This window comes from Lissotriton helveticus, chromosome 6 (genome assembly GCF_964261635.1).
Source record: "Lissotriton helveticus chromosome 6, aLisHel1.1, whole genome shotgun sequence".
Lineage (NCBI taxonomy): Eukaryota > Metazoa > Chordata > Amphibia > Caudata > Salamandridae > Lissotriton > Lissotriton helveticus.
In genome coordinates, this window is record NC_136067.1 from 685,831,363 (window position 1) to 685,847,854 (window position 16,492).

Sequence of the window (16,492 nt, forward strand, 5' to 3'; positions counted from 1 at the left end):
ATCTGTTAAATTTCTTCATTTACGTTTTTTTGATATGTTGGCAAACTTTACATTGAATAGTATCTTTGACTGCAGTGAAAGCATCTTCATAGCAGTCATTGTCCCCTACCAGTTCAGTCTAGGAATGCCAAGGTTTAAAAGTTGCAAAAGAGCCAGAAAAAAGAATTCTCCTTTCTCACCTGCTTGACAGCTGAGTTTACAATGATTAATGAGACTTGGTTTTGAATATCTCACTAAACATCCATTATAGCAGTAATCCCAAACTTTCCTTGTTGAATGTTATCATCAGTGTTATTTCTGTATATATAGTACTGCAGTACTTCCTAGAAACATAGGTTTTCTAGATAGGCACTCGGATTAGAATAATAAGTGTCCATCATATTTGTTTTAAGGAGCTCAGTGTTTTCTGGATCAAACTGAGCTCTATACTCAATTTGAGGAAATGGTTTCAACACATGTTTCCGTGTTGATGCCAGGCCTAAGCTAGCCCAAATTATTGATTTGGACTTTCTGTACAAGCTAGAAGAGTTGAGTTTGTCCCAAGCTTCATAAGATCCACTTTTCCTGTGTGAGAGCATCTTTAAACTGAAAATGTAAAGCTTTTTACTTAAAGACGTCTCTGCTGCCATACATCCTTAATTTCTAACTTTTCTGACTTTGTTATGTATGAAGTGACGTATTGAATTACAGCAATAGAACTGTCTGCTACAAACTGAATATCAGTGTTGGCATTCCACATGAACAGGATTACAGGATTGTAACCATTGAGGGGTTTTGAAGCCTCACTTCATTTCAGATTTTAGCTTATTTCACAGTAACAGTGTGTCTGACTGCAGACATAAAACTGTTCACTCTTCCGTCAGAGATTATATACCTAGAGAATCCAAAATGACACTTAAGGCTTGATTACGAGTCTAGCGGTCGGAGGACCACCAGACTGGCAGGGGCGCGTCGGTCTAGCCACTTCTGCACTGGTCGTCGGACTGCCTCTTTACAAGTTAGGTGGTCGGACCACCTGGGAGCACCGACACAACCAGGGACCGACCATTCCCTGGTGGTGTTGCGGTGGTCAGAGGCCACAGTATGCTTGGCAAGGCCGGCACGGTCCCACCAAGCATATTCCGAGTTACTTCTCAGCCGGTGGTGTCATGGAGGTTCCTACTTCATTTACACCGTGGCGGAGAGGAAACAAAGGGGGTTCCTACAGGGCCCCCGTGACACCTCACATGTGGATGCACACAGGGCAGCATAATATGTGCCCCCTGTGTGCATGCACAACAGTTCCTGCACAGCATGGTCTTTTGAGTCCATGCTGTTCAGGAACCTAGTTGTGGGGTCCCATTGCAATGCCTTTTCCAAAGGCACCACCACCTTTGAAAGAGGCACCACTGCAGGACTGCTACGCCGCTTGCCCGCCAGACTACTTTCATAATCTGGCAGGTGGGCGGCAACGAATCTCTGCAGTGCTGGGGCAGGGTGGTGGCGTACCGCCCACTCCTGCACTGCTAAACTTGTAATCAGCCCCATAGTGTAGTATTTCCCCTTTGCTCTGTATCGCTGTCGACAATCTGTGCCACACTTATGGGACTGAAATAGGAAGACTTGTTACCTAAGAGTTCTGTTCTGAGACTCATCTGGAATTTCACAAGTAACCTACTGCTCAATGAATGATAACACAGAGTCATCAGTATCTTTGCCAAACTTTGGTGCATCTTTCACCTCCAATAACGAATATATATGTGGTATACCTCTAGCTTGGTATTGTTTTTTCCAGAAAAAGTCCACAACTTCATCCAGTGGTAGATTCTTTTTGTTACAAACATTTACAGGATCAATTGAACTCCATTTACCAGCAGTCTTGAAATCAGTCTCTGCAATATTTGTATTAGTTGGCCTGAGAACGTCAGGAAGATCATCCCAAGTATACTCTGCACAGCTCCAAGTAACAAACCAGGTAGGTGCACCTAAATGGCATAACATGGACTATAGCTCACCGTGGGGATGAAACCAATATTCTTTGGTACCACATTGGCAATCCATGATATTTGCTTTCTAGTACCTTGTCTTACCATGTACTTTTTGCACAAAATCTGTGATGTAATTATACCATGTCCCTGTTCTCATTACATGGCTCTCAACATAAGATAGAACTGACAGATCACTTTCAAACAAAAGGTGGAAAATGTGTGGTATGTATTGCCTTAAGTGTGGTTCTTCAAAATATAATCTACTTGATCTATATTCTGATGCAGAAATCTATACTGGACGTTCATAATAATGAACACCTCCTGTAGGAAACAAAATGGGAGAATACTGTGCTTCTAGGCGCTTTTCTTACACACAAGCCAGTTCTCCTTTGGCTTGCTTCATTTGGTACAATTCTAAAGCACTACCCAGCATGTCTCTTGCGTGTAGAGCATGAATGCTATAATGTTCATTTATTTCTTGTGCTTTACCTAAGTCAACATTTTCAAACTGAGTGGATCTTTCTGTTATAACACAGGTAGCATGTCCCTCTACATCAACACATACAACATGTTTTTTATTTTAAGGTATTGCAAAGATCTCTCTAAACTCTGTCAATGCAAACAAGTTCCTGCCAATTTATTTTCTCTTTAGTAGGTACTCCATTTAGTAGAACCACTACTGCTTCTTCTTCTCGACATGCTCCTATAGTTTCAATATTCTTCCTCATATTAAAAGGCAAATACACAATTTTACCCTTCAGACCTTTTAGCAGTTTAGAAGGAGGTAGTTTCTTATTCTTTGTCTCCCTCCTAACAATTGCTTGGAAGGGATGTACTGCCTGTGTAGTGAATACTCTAATAGATGTTCAGGTTTCCAAGCTCTGGAAGAATTTGATAAGCTTCTTATTTATTATGAACATCTTTACCAGGAATTTTATTATAGCCCAGTGTGATGGTGGGAGTGTCGCGGGTTGAAATATCAGGCAAGGAGGCCGGAGGTAGTGGGCTATGCCGGTTTTTATTTAAACACAAACGTCCAGCAACAAGAGAACTATGGATCCGTGGGGAGGTCCGGGTCTTTTCCTTCCGTCGGGTCTGGCTTGGTTCGGGGTCCTTCGCTTTGGGTCAGGGTCCGATCTGGGTGTTCTTCAGGTCGGGTCTGTCCTCGGGGAGACACCTCGGAGGGCAACAAGAGAAAGAAGGGACCGTTAGTTCTGGACTTGGAGTCGGCAAATATCCTGTCACCGACACCGGGTTGTGGGGGAAAGATAGAGGAGGGAGTCGTGAGGAACAGGGAGGAAGGGCGGAAGGGCGAAAAGGGGGGGGGAACAGCAAGGGTGTCCGAAGGGTGAGTGCGGGGGACAGAGGCAATACCGTGAGGGTGCTTTACAAATTACACAGTGAAATCTCTACGTGCTCCGTGATAGGTATGGGAGAGAATCATACACTATATACACTGAGCGCCTAGCGTGCTCTGAAATGGGTTCTAAGTACTCACGCGGTCCGCCGTAGCTCTCCAGTGAGCCACGGCCGCTCTTCAGCCACCTCCTCAGGGACTCCACCAATCCTCCGACCATACGTCTTCTTCAGGTTTCTCTTCCTCTCCGTCTTCTCCGCCAGTCTGGGTATCCTGCCACGATGCTCCGACGGCGTTCTGCTCGATGGGTTCCTTTTTCACTGGTGCTGCCGCTGCCTTAGGGGTGGGACTTCCGGGGTCGGTACAGAGTGCTTCCTGTTGGCGGCGGCCGCTGGTTGGTTTCTGTAACAGAGAGAGGGGCGGGGTATTTCGCGTCATGGATACCGCTCCAGCAATGGTGCGAGCCACGGGTGGTTAAATGAAAGGGCTTGTGTTTGGCGCCCCTGATACCGGTGAGTTTCTAGGGGTTCTTAGTCCTGGCGGGGGTGAAAGCGGGACTGGATCACACCCAGTTTGTCAGTACGATACTTACAAACAATCTGACTTATGCACAAATCAAATTGATCTTCACCTATCAATTAAAGACCACTATACTAGATCAGTCTCTTCTATTTTTTCACAAATATAATTTTTTCTACCTTTTGATTTGTAGTGAGTTTGCATGCAAAAAGCACACATTTTGTCTGCAATTTCTGCAGTTGGTCTTGCGAAAGCATGAATTGCTTTTTTAAAATTCTGTTATACTATGCTAGTATTAGAAATGTCAGTGTTGTTCTCCACAACCATCTTCAGTTGGCCTTTCAGATCCAAAGCATATCGTCGGATTATTATCTAGAACAGAACTAACTTCAGAATGAGTACATCTTAATAACATATCATTTCGTTCCTGAAGCTGGAAAGCTAGACATTTGGCGAAATATAATCTTCTTGCTAGATTACGTATTTTAGTGTGCTGCACAGACACCATCCGTATATGATGGAAATTACTGGTTCAATTTTTTAAGAGCACACCATCTTTCCTCACACTCCTCTACAAGTTAAACAATAGCTGTGAAGGGCTTTACTAACAACTACTCCTCTCTACTGAGACCTCTCCACATGTTAAATGCTGAGACTAAAATGCTTTTGTTAGAACCCCATCCCGCTACAAAGACCTTTTCTCTGAGTAAACGACATGTATGATTGCTTTATGAAAAATAACCCTCTGTAATTACAGCATAAAACACCACACATTTTAACAGTGAGCAGATAAATAAGGTGTACTTTGATAAAACCGTGAGTCTGTCTCAAACATCTTTACAGTCCATGAATGCTTCAGTTTAGTGTCAACATGCACTCTCTGCAAAACACCTCTGTGCAGAGTGAAACCTAACTGTTAAACAATTTAGTAAGTAAATCATTCCTTATGCAAACATATTTTCTCTGTGTGAGCTGCATTTATGATTCCATTCAGTTAAAGCACGTTCTCTAAAATGACAACAGTTTTTAATATGTCTAAAAGTTTTTCTGAGGAAGTAAGCTCTCTCCACACACTTTAAGTAAACACGGTTAATAATGTGGTTTGGAAAAAACAACCTCAATACTAACATATCACTACAATGTAAAACTATGAAGGTTGAATATAGGAACCGCTATGCCCTGTTTTCCCACTATAACAGGGTATACAATCTTCACAGTACATTTTCATACATTAGATTCTTAACTTAGTGGTCTATACATACTAAATACTTCATTTGCATGACAACAAATCCTCTTAGTTGACACTTCCTAGATACTATAACCTTCATTGTGAATTTAGGCCCTTATATGGGGATTTGGTGTAGGGCAGCGCAGAAAGTCATCTTTCTGTGCCGCCCAACGCCACAGGGAAAGGGAACGAATGCACCGTATTTATGTAATACAGTGCATTCCTGTCCTTTCCCCTTGCACTAACACTGTTTTGGCAGCCTAGCGCCAACGCATGCACCCTGCAAGGGTGCCTCTGTTGTTGGCAGGATTGTTTTTGTGCAGGAAGTGGCATCTTCCTGCACAGAAACAATACTAAGATGCATTTTCTGTGCTGCCCAACAGCACAGTGAGAGGGAAGTAATGCACCGTATTTATGTAATATGGTGCATTCCTGTCCTTTCCCCCTGGACTGACGCCGTTTCAGCAGCCTAGCACCAACACAGCCACCCTTGCACCAGCATGATATACTTCTGTTAGGATGAAGTAGGTTATTGATAAGAAGTGCTGTCAAGTGCATGAAAATGTCTCAGTACTGTTCATCACTCTATAGCAGAGAGGAATGTGTCAGTTTGATGTAAATATTTGCACTCTGGGTTTAAAAATATGCTAAAGAAGTGTAGGGGGAAATATTCTCAATATCACTTTTTTTGTTGTCATTCAGGGCATGTGTACAATGTCACCCCATACATGGAGTATCATCCAGGTGGGGAGGAAGAGCTCATGAAGGCTGCAGGAGCAGATGGCACCGATCTGTTTGACCAGGTACGAAACTGTTACTATGTGCAGGCTAATAATACTTTAATGGAACAGTTTTTCTACATGTACTTTTTTTCTGATATACTTGGAGATTGTTTATGGTTTAGTTGGGAAACTGAACAGGGCCCAGGTTCAAAGATCAGAACCATACTCACTAGGCTACTACTTCCCCTCCACATATAGCTGGTTCAGATAATGTGTACAATTATTTTCAAAGGATTGATATGATCTTACTTATACCTCAAGGATCCAACGTATATAAGGACAATAGCTGCAGAATTCTGTTAATTTAACTTTGGTTGACAAATTATGAGTACTCGTGTCAACATTTGAAGGATGAATCCCCTCCAGTAGCAATCACATCTACAACAAGCAGGGTACCCTCTGATTCCTGCTATAGTATGTATCAACTCACTGGGATCCATTACTCCATTCATTAACCACTGTTTAAGAAGAGTACACAATTTAAATCAGCCTACATACACATAATTTGCCAAGTAAAGAGATCGGAACACAGAAGGAGCAGTGAGAACATCTTATGTTGTGCTTGAACAGGCCTCCTTTATTTTCAATAAATTGCTTGGTATCGATGCATCGGCCTAGGATGTCCTCCCTGTTCATGTGGGGACCTGGGGCAGAGAGGCGCACCGCATCTTTGCCTGGTTCGATTGGGAGCTGAATGTGGGGCATCCTAAGCCCCTGCTGGTGTATTTGAAGCACGCATTGGACGTAGGAAGGTGGCAGGTATTATCGAATGACCTAATCTTGTGGAGAAGTGTGGCTCACTGGTTAGAGGAGGCATATCTGGAAGCAAAGGTCAGCCCGGGACCAGGGTTCAATTCCCGGCTCGGCGGGGTCTTGAGTCCTAAAATGTCCATGGACTCGACAATTCTCGCTCTGGTGCCTACTCGATTCACGGGTTCACACTCTGCGACTCTGGGCAATAGCTTGCTTAATCTCCACAACGGCCCCTTGCGGCGGGATGCCTGGCTTTCACCTTGCGGATACCCTGCCAGGGTTATCTCACAGGGGAATACCAGGACGGGTTCCCTAAGCAAGCGCTTAGAAACCGCTCGGTGATTTGTGCTATATAAATTCCTGTACATTTACATTTACATTTACATTTAATCTCAAGGGAAGTTATCTGGTTGCTTCGTAACATTATTTAAACAGGAAATACACACTGCTTTTAGCGCATTATACTTTTGCTCTATGCAGTTGTGGCAAAGTGAGAGGAAAGGCAAACGAATCTTCAGCCCCCCTAGCATGGGGGGTCTGAGGAGTTGCTGCATGTTTCTAGAGTGGACCTGCAATCCCTTATTAAGGAGGCTATGGATACGACCATAAAGGAGAAGGAGCTCACTTCAAAAAGGATATGATTGTATGATGAGCCACAGAAACTGTAGGGGGCAGATATATTCAACCAGATTAACTCAAGGAGGTGTGGCTCATATAAAAGACTTACTGGGCTTTGCCACTTCTTCTTTTTTAAATCTGTTTATAGTCACTTTGCTTATTTAACAGATACATACCAGTTAGACATAGCTCATATATGCATTACAGTTACATTTTATGTTTCATTGTGTAACCATGAGTATGATGCATGATATCAGAGAGATACAGAAGATTGTTCATACAGGCGAAAGCTTCTTAATGGATACCTCTATGGTGTATACATCCTATGTTAAGCATGACTTCACTCAAAACTTGTATGTTCTCTGCACTTATTTCCATGTAAATCTGAACTGTGGAGGGAGCATTAACCTAATGAGGACAAAGTAAGACAAAGGAAAGGAGGGGCAACTCTGAGTGAAACGCTGCTAGACCCTTTCCAACCCACACCCGCCCATGTGCGCGTATCATGCTTAACGTGGCTCTCATTTGCGCAGGTCAGCCCCAGGAGTGACCCAAGTGAAAGACTTCATCAGGGTGTAGTCAGGCTAGCCCAGCCACCCGCAACCCTTCCTCAGTGGCGTCATCTCTCCCTGGTGAGGATCCCCCTGTTGATTCAACTGACTTTAGCAGCTACGACAGAATGGTCTCCCATTCCATGGCCAGGGGGAATCTGTGGAGTCCCAACAGATCTTCCCTGTGCAGGGCAACACTCTCTGCCTTGGCCCAGTTGACTAGGGAGTGGCGCCAGGCTACTGCCTGTGGAGCACCCAATGCCTTCCAATGTTTAGTGATTAGGAGTTTGGCAATGGCTAGGCCCAAGTTTAGGAAGCAGGAAGTGGCTCTGTGTTTCCTCCCCCTCTTAAACCGATAAAGGATGTAAACCTCACAGCTAAAAGATATGTCAGATGGATAAGATTGTGGCCACCTCGCTCCAATATGTAGCAAGTTTTGGACACTGCTATAGCATGTGCAATATGTCTGCGTCAGCTGAGTGATACCTGGGGCAAAGTGAATCTGTTTGACGGAAGTATTTATTGATTTTGGCCGGAGTCAGGTATGCCGGTGGAGTATGAAAAACTGTATCTGACGTAAGCGCTGGTTACATGGGACGTGGGAGGGCCCTCCAGGACAGCCACCCATTCTGGCTTGGTAAAGACGTGCCCCAGGTCCTCCTCCCTGTGTACCTTTAAAGGGCTTAAAGAGGTTGCAGTATGTTGGCGGAGTGAACCGTCTGACCAGGCGGCCCCCATCTCCCATGATATATAGGTTTTGGATCGTATGATGCACAGGAGACTACCCCACCCAGAAGACAGGTAGACTATAATCGAGTGGTGTAGAAGGAAACTTCCGAGGTGAAGACCCTCCCCTTCCATCAGCTCGGCATGAGAGATCAGAGTTCCATTTCATAACAGATCACCAGTATCTTGAATGCCGGCTGTGTCCCAGCCTCATAGCTCCACAGTCGTAGTAATAAGCTGACTCCTGTGGGTTCCCTGTAGGGGTATAGAGGAGGCATAAGGCTCAGTGGCACGGGTAAGGAACAGACTCCTACGAAAACATTTGTGAGCCACTGAAAGCAGCAGGGAGCCCATGTCTTTGGGTCGCACGCATGATGAAAAAGGTGTATAAGGGCAGGGCGTGATAAAGGAGGGAGAGTAGTGGCCGTGTCCGTAAGATAATAAAAGGCCAACCATTTGGCAATCCACTCCTAATGTGCAGCTAGATAATATTGCTCAAAGTTGGGAGCAACAAGGCCGCCCTGTCCGGTAGGTAGATAGATCTTCTTAATGGAGACCCTGTGCCTGGAAGCCCCCCAAATGAAGTCTCTAACTGTTTTTTCCAACTTACCAATAAAGGCAGGAGGTAAATAAAGGGGCAAATTTGTAAAGTAATAAAGTAGCAGAGGTAAGATCACCATCTTGGCAAGAGCAATTCTGCCGGAGATGGAAGTAGCAGAGTCCTCCACAAGGAGATCTGGGATTGGATGGCAGTCACCGCTCTGGTAACATTGCTATCTAGCAAGTCTGCTTTATTGCGGTAGATATGTACACCTAGATAATGGAAAGTGCCAACACACCAGGTTGCCGGCTCGCCATTTAGTGAGTAGCCCAGGTCCGGGGTGTTCACTGCAAAAGGAAACAGTATCAATTTCGGGGCATTAACGCGCAGACCCTCACCAAGGCAAATACGGACAGTATCAGATCTAACGAAGGGGGGGATAGCGAGGAGGTCTCTGACATACAGCAGTATGTCATTGGCATAAAAGGATATTATATGTGTGTAATCCACCACAGGGATCTCCGCGTCTACCCGTGCCCGAACTGTCATGGCCAAAGGCTCCACCGCTTAAGAAAAGAGCAGGGGAGACAGCGGACATCCCTGCCTGGTCCCGCGGCCCACTGCTATGGCCTCCGAAAGGGAGGGGTCTGTTTTGACTCGGATGGTTGGGCCTCTATATAACAGTCGGACTAGCCCTATGAAGAAAGGTCCAATGCCAAATTTAGATAAGGTGGCAAAAAGATAATCCCATTCAATCAATCAATCAATCAATCAGGGATTTATAAAGCGTGCTACTCACCCGTGAGGGTCTCTAGGCGCTGGGGTGGGGGGGGGGGGGTGCAGTTTCGGTTCAGTCGAAAACCCAGGTTTTGAGGTTCTTCCTGAAAGTGAATTCAAGAGAATGCCCGCTCAGGTCTAAGACTAGGCAGCCTGAGTGTGGACACTCGAATGGGGCATACTCGGCTACTCTAAAGTTGCAACAGAGGATAAGGGAGGTGCCCCGTGCTGGTACGAATCCGTTTTGATCAGCATGGACCAGGGTAGGTGTGCAGGGTGCCAGTCTGTTGGCCATGATTTTTGCCAGTATTTTATAATCTGTATTTAAGGTTGATAGGGGCCTGTATGAACTAAAGGATGCGGGCTCCTTCCCTGGTTTCAGCAGAGATACCAGGATTGCATTGTATAGAAAAGGCTGAAGCATGGAGTCTTTGATCGCAGAGGTAAAGAGGGCATGCAAGCGGCTCACGATTGTGTCAGCATATGTCTTAAAGAACTCGGTGGGGAGCCTGTGTGGTCCCGGTGTCTTGCCGGATGCCAGGGACAACACGCGTCGCGCACCTCGTCTAGCGTGATGGGGGAGTCCAATGCCTGGTGGTGGTTTAGAGCCAATGTGGGCAGGTCAATCGCGTCTAAGAAGGCACTGATTTGCTGGGGAGTCGCATACGCCTGGAATGTATAGAGGGAGGCATAGTGGCGAGTCATGGCTCTGTGACATTTTAATTGAGTGTTTTGCATGAGCCCTAAGTTGTCTCGTTTGGCGTGTATAGGACTACGGAGGTGTTCCTGACAGACAAGGTAAGCAAGCGACCTGCCTGCCTTATCTTCTGTGGCATGCATATGCGCAGAATGAGCTAAGAAGTTATGGCATCTCTGCCTTTCCAAAAGTGTGGGACGCTCAGCTGGCATATCTTTAAGCTTCGCTTTAGCTCCAGGGTGTGTGACCGAGAGGGACTCTTGCTGAAGGAGACTTCCCTTGAGGGTACCCTGGGTGGCATCAAGCTGCCTATGCAGGTTCCATGTCTAGCCCAGGGAGTGCCCCTGTGTCACCACCTTGAATGCCTCCCACCTAGTGGATGGGAAGTCTATGGTGCCCGTGTTGCGCTCAGAGTAGTCCAGCAGAGATGCTCCCAACAAAGCACGGAATGCAGGGCCCTCTAGCGCTGCTGGCTGCAGTCTCCAGTTGGGGATCAGAAGGGGTCTCCTCTCCCAACTGATTGATAAGCACTGTGGGTTGTGGTCTGAATGCATGCGCCCTAGGTACTTGGTGTCTTGGATCAAGGGAAGCAGTGCAGGCGAGTCGAGAATCCGATCAAGGTCTAAGTGCAGGTCGTGAAATGGCGAGTAGAACGAATATATACGAGAGTTAGGGTTACTTGCTTTCCAAATATCAGACCGGGACCAGTGTTACAGCCATTAACACAAAGCGCGTGTGTTGGATGACGCTGCTGTGTGCCTAAGGGGTGGGAAGGAACAATCCAATGAAGCTCCAAGCACTGCTTTGAAATCGCCCCCCAGGAGCCAAGGGACACCGCTCCAGTGGGATGGGACCCTAGGCAAATCGCTCAGGAGAGCGCTCTGTTCTACTTTTGGGGCGTATATAGATCCTAGCACAACAGGCTGCCTGTTCAGCCTGCCCTTGAGAAGCACATGTGGCCCATCTGCCCCTGCCACCACCACCTCCTCCTCCTCCTCCCAAGGGGACCCCGACCTTATCCAAACCAGTACACCCCGGGTCATGGATGAGAAATTTGTGCTGTACACCCGACCCCACCATCTATGTCGCAATCTGGCTGCTTCCAGAGCAGTCAGATGGGTCTCTTGTAACAGGGCGATACTAGTGGCTCTACAAAGTAAATATGCATAGATGGAATACCTACGTGAAGGAGAGTGTATCCCCCGCACATTCCATGTGGTAATGTTAACTTGCGTCATCTGGGCGGTCTGTGACTTTATCTATGTGAACATGTGAATGTCGCGGAGTGTAGGAGCATGAGGGGCAGCTGCATCTTGCGGATAAGTATCGAACTTGAACAGGGGAAAAACAAAGAGTAACAACTGTGTCATGGAACCCCATAATAGCTAACCCCTAACTGAGGTTGACCCAAACTGGCACGCCTAGAATACAGCTACTAGCATTTAGCGAGGGTATGAAACTAACAAGGTTGGGGTTTACAATAGTGGCCTGCTCGGCCTATCCCTCATCCTGATGTTATGAAACAACAGAGAGAGAGATAGCCATCTTATGAGTGTGTTAGGTAAGCTAGTGTGAGACCGCATCTAAGCGTGGACGCTGTAACTGTTGGACCGAGGCTTAGACAATCATGTTGTATCAGCGTGTCCCAAGATCAGTCCGGCCTGGGCATGCTAAACTATAGAGTCAGATGTTTGGGGGGGACGTCCGGGGGCGAGGTTACCCAGAGTCCCTGGACCCGGCCTGTATAGAGCCAGCAACTTTAAGGGCAGCTGCTACTTGAAGTGCCTCGCCTCTTGCCGCTCTGTCTGAATCTGTACTGGGTCTGGTGCCTTCTCCGATGAGGATTGGCTCCTTGCCCTTCCTCTTTGTGCTCTCTGTCAGTTGCGCTTTTTTTTGCACTGGTGACGACTCAGTGTCTGGCGGCCTGGTGGATCTCCCCAGACCCATCTCCTCCAGCTAGTCCCAAGCGTCTGATGGCATGTCAAAGAATCTGGTGGCTCCATCTTTTACCAGCCTTACCAAACCAGGAATAGCAGGGAATATCACAGATCAAGATTCCGCAGCTGATGTTTCACTGCCGCAAAGGAGGCTCCCCATTTTTGGAATTGGGCCTTGTAATTCGGAAAGAAGAGTACTGTTGCATTTTGCTCTTTGACCCCAGGGGACTTCTGAATCTTCCTTTAAATTGCATCACTGTACCTGAAGTTGAGAACTTTGAACGATAACGGCTGGGGGTTAGAGCCAGGCGGTGGATGGCGGGCGGGTACTCTATGGGCCCGCTCCACCACAAATTAAGGGTAGAGGACTTCAGGTCCTTTAGCCATCTCTCTACATATTCTACTAGATCTCTTCCCTCTGTCCCTTCTGGAAGGCCAGTCACTCACACATTATTGTGATGGAACCGTCCCTCCGCCTCATCTATCTTATCCTCAAGGGTGCAGACACGGTCCAGTAAGTCCTGCAAAGCCACTGTGGTATTGCGAGTCTTCGGCTGAAAGTCAGGGAGCGTGAGCTTGGTTGTACCTAGTCATTCAGACAGTTTCTGGTGGTCAGCTCTCAGAAGTCTGAAGTCTGAGACCAGTTTATTGATCCTGGTCTTGAGCGACGTGCACTTCTGCGCCAGCGTTGTGCCATTGTTTTTGACTACTGCAAGCACCGTGTCGATCTTGGATGAGAGATCCGGTTGATGCAAGTCTTTGGACCCCGCTGTTCTTGAGGATTCTCCCCCCTTGACGTACGGGGAGATTCCCCCTGTGGTGCAGTGGGGTGAAGGCGGCCCATTACCAGTTGCTGTGTGCTAGGTTTCAAGGGGCAAGAGCCACAGGGCGCCAGGTCACACCAGTGAGAAGGAGTCCTGGGTGTCTCGTCCCTGGGAGAGGTCCCTGACCCGGCCCGCTGCCAACTCCTGTACTATATTGCGGGTGATTTCATCCGTTTCTGTTTGGCCTGTTGTGGCCCTCAGTGTTAACATTATTGCTCACTCGGGTATGCAGGATTTATCACTGCCCAGCAATCCGCTGAGATTCATCTACATGCAGACCTACATTCCTGGATTATGCAAATTTTCAAGAGTAGACGGGGCACTCCCTGCCAGGGCTAATTTAGATTTCCTATACTGGTGGCCCAGAAGTGGGGGGCGCATGTAATGATCGGGCGGTTTGATCTGTGACGCTTATGGCCCTGCGTCCGGTGGCTAGGTGCTGTACCTTCTCACACCTCAGTGATTTCCAAATTCAGGTCTGCCTGAGCGTGCTAGCTCCAACGGGGCTTCCCGGCATAACCTTCTCACATGGATCCCATCCGGAGGCTTATCAGTTGCCACCACTTTGACTGGGATGAGAGGGGGTAGCCGATAGGCGGACCGAGCACTGATTTTCACTGCTGTGCTCCGATTTGGCATCCTCTTAGTTTTTACAGCAGTGAGGGCCGGGAATGATTTTAGGTAAGCGCTGCTAGGGGGGGTCACACAGGCACCCTCCTCCATCCAGTTCAATGTTCCATTCTGCATGCCGTTGGGGTCCAGCCTCTGCTGGACCCTGACAGTTAATCAATCAATCAATCAATCAAAGCATTTATATAGCGCACTACTCACCCGGGGGGTCTCAAGGCGCTAGGGGAGGGGGGGGTCTGCTACTGCTCGAACAGCCAGGTCTTGAGTTGCTTCCTGAAGGCAAGGTGGTCCTGGGTCCGGCGGAGGTGGGCCGGGAGGGAGTTTCAAGTCTTGGCGGCCAGGTAGGAGAAGGACCTTCCTCCTGTTGTGGCTCTTCAGATGCGGGGGATGGCGGCGAGGGCATGGCCGGTTGATCGGAGCTGGCGTGTGGGAGCGTAGAAGTTGAGGCGGCTGTTGAGGTATCCTGGGCCTTGGTTGTGTAGGGCTTTGTGTGCGTGGGTGAGGAGGCGGAAGGTGATTCTCTTGTTGACCGGGAGCCAGTGCAGATCCCTCAAGTGTCCGGTGATGTGGCTGCGGTGGGGGATGTCCAAGATGAGTCGTGCTGAGGCGCTCTGAATCCGCTGGAGTCTCTTCTGGAGTTTTGCGGTGGTTCCGGCGTAGAGGGAGTTGCCGTAGTCCAGACGGCTGGTGACGAGGGCCTGGGTGACTGTCTTCCTGGTCTCGGTGGGGATCCACCGGAAGATCTTACGTAGCATGTGCAGGATGTTGAAGCACGACGAGGAGACAGCGTTGACTTGTCTGGTCATGGAGAGGGAGGAGTCCAGGATGAAGCCCAGGTTGCGTGCGTGGTCTGTTGGTTTGGGTGCGCTGCCCAGGGCGGGGGGCCACCAGGAGTCGTCCCAGGCGGAGGGTGAGAAACCCAGGATGAGGACTTCCGTCTTGTCTGAGTTCAGTTTCAGGCGGCTGTTCATCATCCACTTGGCTACGTCTGTCATCCCTTCGTGTAGGTTGGTTCTGGCGGTGGCGGGGTCGTTGGTGAGGGAGAGGATCAGCTGGGTGTCGTCGGCGTAGGAGATGATGTTGAGGTTGTGTTGGCGTGCGATGGCTGCAAGGGGGCTCATGTAGACGTTGAAGAGGGTTGGGCTGAGCGAGGAGCCTTGAGGGACGCCGCAGATGACTTCGGTGGCTTCTGATCTGAACGGGGGGAGGCGGACTCTCTGTGTCCTTCCGGCGAGGAACGAGGTGATCCATTCCAGTGCCTTCTCCTGGAGTCCGATGCTGCTGAGGCGCTGCACTAGGGTGCGGTGGCAGACAGTGTCGAAGGCCGCGGAGAGATCTAGGAGGATGAGGGCCGCTGTTTCTCCGTTGTCGAGCAGGGCTCGGATGTCATCGGTGGCCGCGATCAGGGCGGTTTCGTGCTAAATCCAGCCTAACTGCGCTCAATGGCCCCCAGCTTGGCGCCTGCTTCTCCATTGGCCAGACAGGATAGGGCTGATGAAACTCAGCTCAGCCCTGGAAGGGCATACGCGAGGGCGAGGTGAAGCCCAGCGGTGAGCCCATGTCAGGACTCACAGGAGGTTTCCTCCTTTTAACGCAATGCTGGCTACCATCTCCCCCCTACTAAGTTATCAAAAGTCAGTTCATCCTTCCAGCTGGAGTGCTTGTTGGCACTGATGGAACTCCAAGATGGCTGCAAACATGCACATACTGCAACAACTTACCACTGTTAACATTCTAGTCTTTTAGGCTTCAGAACACCTGGTGAAGTGTGCTTCAACATTCCACTGTCCACTTCACTGAAGAAATAATTGGAAGAGCACCTGTTTCCCAGGTCGTGAAAGTCAGATAGGGTAGTTGCGATAAAATCAGGGTTAGCTTAGTCAGAACTACATTCCCTCACTAATCAGGTTAGTTTTAAACTTGTAGCTAATATAAAACATTCTGTGAGAAAAGGTTATCATGTCAGAGATAAATTTCTATTTTAAAAGGAAACTAAGTCAGAATATATTTTCCTTTCAGTAAACACTTTCCTTAGCTGAGAAGATAAATAAAAAGCTTTTTAAATCAAGCTGTCTTATTCAGCTGTTCCAGAATCTGTCAGGCCCGGGTGTGTCTTCTTTGACTGAAAATTGAAAGCCCGGCAACTTGTTCACTCTTCAGAGAATTAATTAAAAGGTGAAGTCAGGGTCAAAATCCCAGCATATTTCTTTCTCTTGCCATGTGTTAAGTTTGAAGATAAATAACTGAAGGCCCAGTTAAAGTACTCCAGTAATGTTCTATGGCCAGAATAAATTAACTCTCCGGCAAACATTAAAACCTAAGGCAGAATAAATTGTTCTTCCAGCAAACATTAAAACTGAAGGCCTGAATAAAAGGAACGCTTCCTTTTAACATTTAACCTAAGTTCTGATTCATTGTTTCAGAACTAATTAAAGACAGAAAAAACAGTCATGCTACTCCAGAAACCCAGTTCAAGGCCCACTCCAGTCTCTTAACCTCTTCACTGCGGCGGCTATTCCGCCGCAGTGCTAAGGGGGCGGGGCGGAAATGCGGCGGGCGCATGCTGGTGACGGAACCGCTCCGTC

At 47.8% G+C, this 16,492-nt stretch overlaps 1 protein-coding gene across 2 annotated transcripts in view; it reads left to right on the top strand.

Annotated features, from left to right (window-relative positions):
- The window catches only part of CYB5R4 (cytochrome b5 reductase 4), a 1,195,924-nt gene that overhangs the window by 253,951 nt on the left and 925,481 nt on the right, over positions 1-16,492 (top strand). For both annotated transcript variants that reach the window (XM_078648153.1, XM_078648152.1), the window contains exon 3: positions 5,774-5,874. In XM_078648153.1, coding sequence (XP_078504279.1) covers positions 5,774-5,874 — 101 coding nt within the window. The remainder of the gene's footprint in view (positions 1-5,773; positions 5,875-16,492) is intronic.